Source organism: Zophobas morio, unplaced genomic scaffold, assembly GCF_036711695.1.
Source record: "Zophobas morio isolate AGI-343-1 ecotype UQ-CSIRO unplaced genomic scaffold, CSIRO_AGI_Zmor_V1 ptg000031l, whole genome shotgun sequence".
NCBI lineage: Eukaryota > Metazoa > Arthropoda > Insecta > Coleoptera > Tenebrionidae > Zophobas > Zophobas morio.
The window spans coordinates 12,273,743-12,282,893 of record NW_026972136.1 but is presented as its reverse complement, the minus strand read 5'-3'; the positions used below and the strand labels follow the sequence as shown (position 1 = coordinate 12,282,893).

Here is a 9,151-nt window from a genome sequence, read left to right as displayed (position 1 = left end):
TTTATATCTTCTCTGCTATTTCTTCGTATGATTTTAACGAATATACGATCTTTTTACCGCTGCCACCATGTTTTATCAGTAAAAGATCTTTTTAAGAGAAAACATGTATTTATTGACAACTCTCACGAATTGTTATTCTGTTCACTTATTTATTTTTCCCCCAGCCTGCTAACACAACAAGAATATGAAAATTAGGCAGGGTATGGTAAAAAAAGACGACATAATTATCAAGAATTTTATTGTGTACAAAACAATTGTACTAGTATAAAAACATGCGCAACGAATGACTAGAAAACAAAAGTATACTTCCGAGAACAGGAAAACTGCAAACATACCGCAAGATTCGTACAAATCTTTAAAAAAGATTTCTTAAGTACAAAAAGAAACTATTCTGAAGTCTAAATAATACATAAGCACATTTTTAAGTCCACAAACAACACTGCAACAGTGATCTATCACTTGTAAAAAATACATCTAAAAATCGATTTTGTAACCGTCTTGGTAGTCATCAACAATCAATAAATTTTCAAAGTGCTCCATTACTCAATTCACACATGAAGCTTTGTAAAAAATATTAAAAGTAATAATAAAAGGCTGCTCGCAAGCGAATTTTGATCTTACTATTATGTTTGAGTACATTTTTGCTTAAAATTACGTTAGTTACGTTAAACAAATGACTAACCTGTACTGCTCCAGGTACATCGAAAACAATACGAAAATAGTTAAAAAATGTGTTTAGAATCGCATTTACTGAGATCTGCAAAAATAGTGCAGCAAAAGTACAGAGAGCAATGTACAAAATTCACCAATAACGATATTTTTTGATACAATTGTTCCCTAGATCTACCACTATGACGTGGTTGCCCAACGTCACTGCGACACCGCTGGGCCTTTTCAGTTTGTTGTCATGGGAGTCGATGTGGTTATTGACGTTAGTATCAGTCAGGCTCAATACGTGAACGTAATTTTTACCCTTTTGCTCCGAACGGCTGGCCACGATTTTGCCGTCATAATCGATGGCTATACCACCGTACCGACCTTTACCTGTAACAAGCAGAGAAGATTTAATATAGTAGAATGCTATTAATTTTGGCAAGGTGTTGTAAAACTGTACCAATTAGATCTACATCTGGTATGTTTGTTTCTGTCTTCATCCGATACATCATGCCAATATTAAAAAAAATTGGCTGTATATTATACAATTATGCACCAGCTGAAAAATGTTTGCAAGTTATCAAACGATTAATAAGTAACAGGTAAAGAGAATGATGTTTTATTACTCTGTAAACCAGACAACCACAAAGATGTCGAGAGTAAGAAAAAGTCCGATATTTTATGACCCCTAAACTACGAAGAAACAGGTCTCTAGGTTCCGTGTGTCTGTCTGTATATGTATAAATATATCATGTAGATGATAAAACGCCAATCAAAATTTGGCTAATCATCCCCACCAACAGTTCGATGACGTTATCTCAAAAAATTTGCGGAATAAATTCTCTCTGAAGCATGTAAAAATACTGACTCTATACTTGTGGTTTGTCAAAATGTTTGTTCTTTTTTCCATTTGCAAATTTTCGATGTTACAATTTTTCATTTTTCGATTTTTCAGCTTCTCGAGTTTCATTTTTCATTTTCCCGATTTTATAATTTTTCAATTTGGCAATTTTTAGATTTTCAGTTATCCGATTTCTTTAATTTTCAATATTTCGATTTTACGACACATATTTCGTTTTTTCGAAGTTTCTCAATTTTTAATTTTTCGATTTTTGAATTTTTCTTTTCATCAATTTTTCAAGTTCTTGATTTACAATTTTTAGATTTTTCAAACTTTTCATTTTAAACTTTTCCGTAAAGTTTGAAAAATCGAAAAATTGAAAATCCAAAAAAATTAATCAACGAAAATTTAGAAAGAAGAAAAAACGAATCGAATTGAAAAATTGGAAAACACAAAAATTGTAAAATCGATTTTTTTACAATTTTGACGATTCTATAATACAATAATTGTTCAAATTGTGAAGTCGAAAAACTGTACTATTGAAAGACTGAAAAATTGAAAAATCGAATAAATGAAAAAAATTTTAACTCCAATAATTGCAAAAAGGAAGTTTTCTAAAATCGTAAAACTGAAAATGTGATTTTTTTTTTATCTAAAACTAGAAAAATTGTAAATCAGAACATCGAAAAATCGAGAAATTGAAAATTTTCACAAGGAAAAAAGACAATTATTATATCACGACATTAAAAACCGAAATATCGAAAAAATAATTAAAATAAAAAAGGGAAATCGAAAAACTGAAAAATTTAAAAATGAAAACTCGAACAGTTCAGTGGCATATCGTAAAATTGGAGGACAAAAAAAATTAAAAATTCTAAAATCGTAAAACTGAAAAATTTTAAAAACTATTATTAAATATTTAACATGAAAAACTAGAAAAATTGCAAATCAAAAATTGAAACAAAAAAAAAAAAATTTGGTATAAACCAATTATTATTTAAAAAAAATGTACTAGTCCCGCCCACCTGCCCTCTACTTTCTTAGAAGGTTTGCCATTTGCCCAAATTAGTTTTAACTTACTAGTACTAGCCCCGCCCACCTGCCCTCTATTTTCCTAGAGGGTATATCATTTGCCAAAATTAGTCTTAGCTTGGCAAGTACTAGGACCCCCTCACCCTCTATTTTCCTAGAGGGTATGTTATTACAGTCTTATCTTAGCAAGTACAAAAAAAAAAAAAAACGGAAGATATGGAAAATTGGAAAAGAAAAAAACTCAAAAATTGCAAATTAGGAACTCGTAAAACTGAAAATAAAAAAAATGCAAAATCTAAAAAATTTTAATTTTTTTCGAGTTTTCATTTTTCTGAAAAAAAAAAATAAATAAAAAACGAAACGAAAAATTGTAAATCGAAACAAAAAAAAAATTGCTTGAAAGTTATTTCAACAGAACTTTCCTAGCCCCTAAAGTACAGTCGAACGAATACGACTTCGAAAAATTATAATCAATTTTAATTTGAGAATTCTTTTTTTTTCATGGTTATAGTCAGTTTCTTCATATATATATATTTTTTTTTGATAACGTCAAACATTATAGCAAGGGCACATGTATCAATTTAGTATTAATAACTTTCACAGTATTTGGAATATTTTCACTAATTCAGTAAAATATTTAGAATTTCTAGAATTGAGTAAATTTTTAAAATTTCCAGAAGTTCCAGATTTTCTAAATGTTATAAAAATATCAGTCTTCGGATATGCCAGAATTCAACATTTTCCTCACTTTTTAAGATTTCTAGGTCTTCCATTTTTCACAGATATTTCCAGATTTTTTAAATCTCTGGAATCTTTACAATCTCTGAGATGTGTATAATAATAATTAAGGTATTCAAGACCCCTAATGCGTCTAGGATTTATAAAAATTAAAGGAAGAATTTTTCAGATTTTAACAATTTTTAGAATTTTTCTTTTGAGTCCTTAGAATCTTAACAATCTTTGAAAACTTTGGATACTTCAGAACTACTAGAAATTTTATAAAGTTTAGAATTTTTATAATTTCTAGGAACATTAATACTTCCAAGATCTTTACAATTTTAAAGATTTTGTTGGATGTTTCTTCCATTTAGAACCTAAAACTTTAGTTTACTTAGCATCTTTGGTGTCTTTATAATTCGGAGATTCTAGTATATAAAAACTAAGAATTTTTGAAAGGTTTGAGACCTTTTAAATATTTCAAACATTTGGAAACTTTGGAATTTTTAGAATATCTACAATCTTAAGATTGTGTAAACTTTCGAAATTTTGAGGTTTAATATTTTTTTATTTTCCTTTAATTTTTGATAATTTTCGTAATTTTCAAAATTTCCTAATGTTCAGATTTTGCAGATCAACCCAATTTTTTAGATTTTCCGAAGTACACATAATGACCAGAATTTCCACATTTTCCAATATTTTCAAGATCTCTAGGTCTACCATTTTTTTCCCACACTTTCTGAATTTTTTCAGATTTTCTAAAATTTATACATTTTAAGAGTCTAAATCTTTGTAATTTTTCGGATCTCTAATTTACAAACATTAAAGAAAACATTTTTTCGAACTTTACGATTTTTAGGTTTTTCAGATTTTTGTTTTCTTTAAAGTCTTTGTAATTTTTAAAATCTTTGGCATTTTAAGATTTACGCGATTTTTGCAAGTTTTAGAATCTTCAGTTTTTTGGAATTTCTCTAGAACCTTTAGAATCTTTCAAGAATTCAAAACAGAATTTTAGCGTTTGACCCATTAGTCTTTAAAATTTTTCGTCTTTAGAGTCTTTTAAAAATAATAAAAAGCCTGAAATTTCTGCAATTTCTACGATCATTAGTACCCCCAGGATCTTTAAAATGTTTAAGATTTTATTGTATCTTTTGTATATTTAGAATCTTAAGTGTCTTTACAATTCGCAATTTCAAGTGTATGTAATCCGTGAAAGTTTTTATACTTTTTGAATCTTTCAAACCACTGGAAACTTTGGAATCTTTATAATCTCTAGAATCTAGAATCACTAGAATTTCTATAATCTTTAAAGCTTTCAGATTTTCACTATTTTTACATACTTCAGTATCTCTAAAACTTTAATAAATATTTTTAGATCTTCAGATTTATATCATCTTTCAATTTTTTAAATATTTGGAATTTGTGGAATCTTTAGAATCTCTGAGATGTGTAAGATAATAATTAGGGTGTTCAAGACCCCCAATTGTAGGATTTTTCATTTGTTTTTAGTTTTTAGAATCTTTAAAATTTTTGTCATGTTAAGAGCTCATGCGTTTTTTACAAATTATAGAACCTTTGAAATACATATTTGGAACAGAATTTTAAAAAACTTTTAAATGTTTGAGTCCTTGGAGTATTTAGAATCTTTAGTTTTCAGAGTCCTTAGAGTCTTAACAATTTTTGGAAATTTTGGATACTTCAGAATTACTAGAAATTTTATAAAGTTTAGAATTTTTATAATTTCTAGGAACATTAATACTTCCAAGATATTTACACTTTTAAAGATTTTGTTGGATGTTTCTTCTATTTAGAACCTGAAACTTTAGTTTACTTAGCATCTTTAGTATCTTTACAAGTCGCAGATTAGACTAGAGTGAATGAAAACTTTAAAATTTTTAGAATGTAACGAGTTTTTAGAATTTTTATTAACCTTTTAAATATTTCAAACATTTGGAAACTTTGGAATTTTTAGAATATCTACAATTTTAAGATTGTGTATACTTTTGAAATTTTGAGATTTAATATTTTTTTATTTTCCTTTAATTTTTGGGAATTTTCAAAATTTCCATTTTCCAACATTTCTAAAATTATCAGGCTCCAGTTATACCAGAATTTTAAAATTGAATCTTTTCCAATATTTTTAAGACTTCTAGTCTACCACATTTTTCCCACGCTTATTTTTTCAGATTTTCTAAAATTTATACATTTCAAGAGTCGAATAAATCTTTGGAATCTCTAATTTATAAAAATCAAAGAAATCATTTTTCCGATCTTTACGATTTTTAGGTCTTTAAGATTTTTGTTTTCTTTGACATTTTAAGAATTTACGCGATTTTAGAATCTTTGGTTTTTTGGAATTTCTCTAGAACCTTTAGAATTTTTCAAGTATTTGAAACAGAATTTTAGCGTTTGAACCCTTAGAGTCTTTAGAGCCTTTAAAATCTTTAGTCTTTAGAGCATTTAACTAGTCTTTATTTAGGCTCTTTGAGTCTTTTATAAATAATATGAAAATTTCTGCAATTTCTTGGATCATTAGTACCCCTAGTTTCTTTAAATTTTTTAAAGATTTTATTGGGTCTTTTTTATATTTAGAATATTAGAACTTTAGAATGTATCGAGTCTTTAGAATTTTTGACCTTCTCAATATTTCAAACATTTGGAAACTTTGGAATTTTTAGAATATCTACAATCTTAAGATTGTGTAAACTTTTGAAATTTTAAGATATCATTTTTTTTATTTTCCTTTAATTTTTAGGAATTTTCGTAATTTGAAAATTTTTCAAAATTTCCAGAATGTTCAGATTTTCCGAAGTACACAGAATGACCAGAATTTCCACATTTTTCAAAATTTCTAAAATTATCAGGCTCCAGTTATACCAGCATTTTGAAATTCAACCTTTTCCAATATTTTCAAGATTTCTAGGTCTACCACACTTTTCCCACTTTTTAAATTTTTTCAGATATTCTAAAATTTATGGATTTCAAGAGTCTAACCTTAGGAATTTTTGGAATCTCTAATTTATAGAAATTAAAGAAAGCATTTTTCCGATCTTTACGATTTTTAGGTCTTTAAGATTTTTGTTTTCTTTGACATTTTAAGAATTTACGCGATTTTAGAATCTTTGGCTTTTTGGAATTTCTCTAGAACCTTTAGAGTTTTTTAAGTATTCGAAACACAATTTTTGCGTTTGAATCCCTAGAGTCTTTAGAGCCTTTAAAATCTTTAGTCTTTAGACTCTTGAATTTTTTTATAAATAATAAAACCTAAAATTTCTGCAATTTCTAGTATACCCCTAGTTCTTTAAAATTTTTAAGATTTTATTGGATCTTTCTAGTGTTTCTAGTGTATGTAATCCGTGAAAGCTTTTATACATTTTGAATTTTTCAAACAAATCACTGGAAACTTTGGAATCTTTAGAATCTCTAGAGCTTTCAGATTTTCATTATTTTTAGATAATTCAGTATTGCTAGAATTTTAAATATTTTTATATCTTCAGGATATTTATCATCTTTCCAATTTTTAAATATTGTGGAATCTTCTGAATTTTTGAAACTTTTTTAAATTTTTTGAAATTCCTGAAATCCTTGTAGTCCTTAAGAGTTTTTGGCATCTTTGAAAGCCTTAAAACCTTTAAATAAATTTTTAAATTTCTGTAATTTCAAGAATTAACGTTGTGCATATTTATTCGGCAAAATTGTAAAATGGCGTCATCGATTTTTATCAGACAAATTTTGGTTAGGGTTGACACAATCTACGGAAACAAGAAACCTATGTTTTCGTATTCTAGGGGTCACGAAACGTCAATTTTCGGGAAAACCGAGGGGCCATTCCCAGAGACTTTAATACAATTAAAGATTTAATCAATAAAATAATTTTTTATGAGTCGCCCTGTCTAAGAAATTTCAAAACTTTTAATGCAATGTTAAATCACAAGTATAGACTCAATATTATGCACATTTTGGATTTATTCGGCAAAATTTTGAGATGACGACGTTAATTTGTCAGCCCCGTAGCTACGGGGGGGCAAGAGGGGGCTGAGCCCCCCCTAGCAGTTGTGGTTGCCCCCCCTGGAAGACTTATACATTATAAATTTCAAATTAGTAATAAAATTTCAATATAATGCCGATTGCCGAAGCATATTAACTGGCCCCACCCGCCCCACCTTTATTGTCTTACAGGGTATATTATTTGGCAATATCACACTACCGTTGATGTTGACCGTATAAAAAAAATGAACATGTGACATTTTATTCCATAGCCTACTATGTACTTGAGAAAAGTCAAAAATATTATATGGATTTTCTAAAAATTGAGCTTTTATTGAAATGGACAAAAAATAGACAAAAATTCTGAGATGTAGATCTCAATGTGCTTAATCAAAAAACATAAGGTCTTGATGGTCCCAGACCAAGATTTTTTAAAAATTCGGTTCCAAAGTCGACATTTCAAAATTTCTCAAAAATTACATTTCTTTTGGCGGCTCTGGAAAAATTGTACGAATTTTCGAAAAAATAAAACCAAAAAAAAAACATTTGGAGATCGAAATCAATAAAAAGATCCCTTCTGCTAGTTTTCGAAAATGCGTGGGAAAAGTCAAATTTTTTTATACATTTTCAAAAATTGAGCTTTTGTTGAAATTGGCTGAAAATCTACAAAAAATTCTGAGATGTATATCTCGACGAGTTTAGTCAAAAAACATAAGGTCTTGCTGCTATTCGGTTTCCAAGTCGACTTTTTAAAATTTCTCAAAAATTATACTCCTATTTCTTTTGACGATTCTAGAAAAATTTTACAAATTTTCGAACAAATAAAACCAAAAACAACATCTGAAGATTGAAATAAATAAAATAATGACTTTTGGTAATTTTTGGAAATGCTTAAGAAAAATCAAAATTTATTTAGTTTTAAAAAATTGAGCTTTTGTTAGAGTTGACAAAAAATTCTGAAATATAGATCTCGATGAGCTTAATCGAAAAACATGTTCATGCTCCCGGAGCAAAATTTACGAAATATTGGGTTTCTACCTAAAATTTCTAAAAAATCTCAAAAGTGACTTAAAAAAAAGTTATTTCTTTATGCGATTGTGGAAAAATTCGACGAAATATCAAAAAAATAAAACCAAAAATAACATCTGTAGATCGAAATCAATAAAGAGATCCCTTTTGCTAATTTTCGAAGATGCTTGGGAAAAGTCAAAAAATGTATATGGATTTTCAAAAATTGAGCTTTTGTTGAAATTAACAAAAAAATCAACAAAAAGTTCCGAGATGTAGATCTCGATGAGCTTAATCCAAAAACATAAGGTCTTGATGGTCCCGGACCAAGATTTTCGAAAAATTCGGTTTCAAAGTCGACATTTCAAAATTTCTCAAAAATTACATTTCTTTTGGCGGCTTTGGAAAAATTGTACAAATTTTCGAGAAAATAAACCAAAAACAACATTTGGAGATCGAAATCGATAAAGAGATCCCTTTTGCTAATTTTCGAAAACGATTGGGAAAAGTCAAAAACATTTTATAGATTTTCAAAAATTTAGCTTTTGTTGAAGTTGACTAAAAATCCACAAAAAAATCTGAAAAGTTGATCTCGACGAGCTCAATCAAAAAACACAAGGTCTAGATGGTCCCAGATCAAGATTTTCGAAACATTCGGTTTCAAAGTTCAAAAATTACATTTCGTTTGGCGATTGCTGAAAAATTTTACGACTTTTCAACCAAATAAAACCAAAAACAACATCTGGAGATCGAAATCAATAAAGGAATCCCTTTTGGTAATCTCGAACGTGCTTGAAAAAAGTCAAAAATTTGATACAGGTTCTCAAAAATTGCCATATTTCTTCCGTCGATTCTGAAAAAATTGTAAGAATTTTCAAAAAAATTGAATCCAAAACGATTTTTGGAAATCGA

General features: G+C 28.1%; 1 protein-coding gene across 5 annotated transcripts in view; it reads right to left on the bottom strand.

The window, feature by feature from the left end:
- Window positions 1-221: 221 nt before the first annotated feature.
- LOC135139325 (tripartite motif-containing protein 2-like) overlaps window positions 222-9,151 on the bottom strand; it is an 80,642-nt gene continuing 71,712 nt past the window's right edge. For all 5 annotated transcript variants that reach the window (XM_064069525.1, XM_064069524.1, XM_064069527.1 and 2 more), the window contains one exon: window positions 222-1,044. In XM_064069525.1, coding sequence (XP_063925595.1) covers window positions 803-1,044 — 242 coding nt within the window. In that variant the 3' untranslated portion in view covers window positions 222-802. The remainder of the gene's footprint in view (window positions 1,045-9,151) is intronic.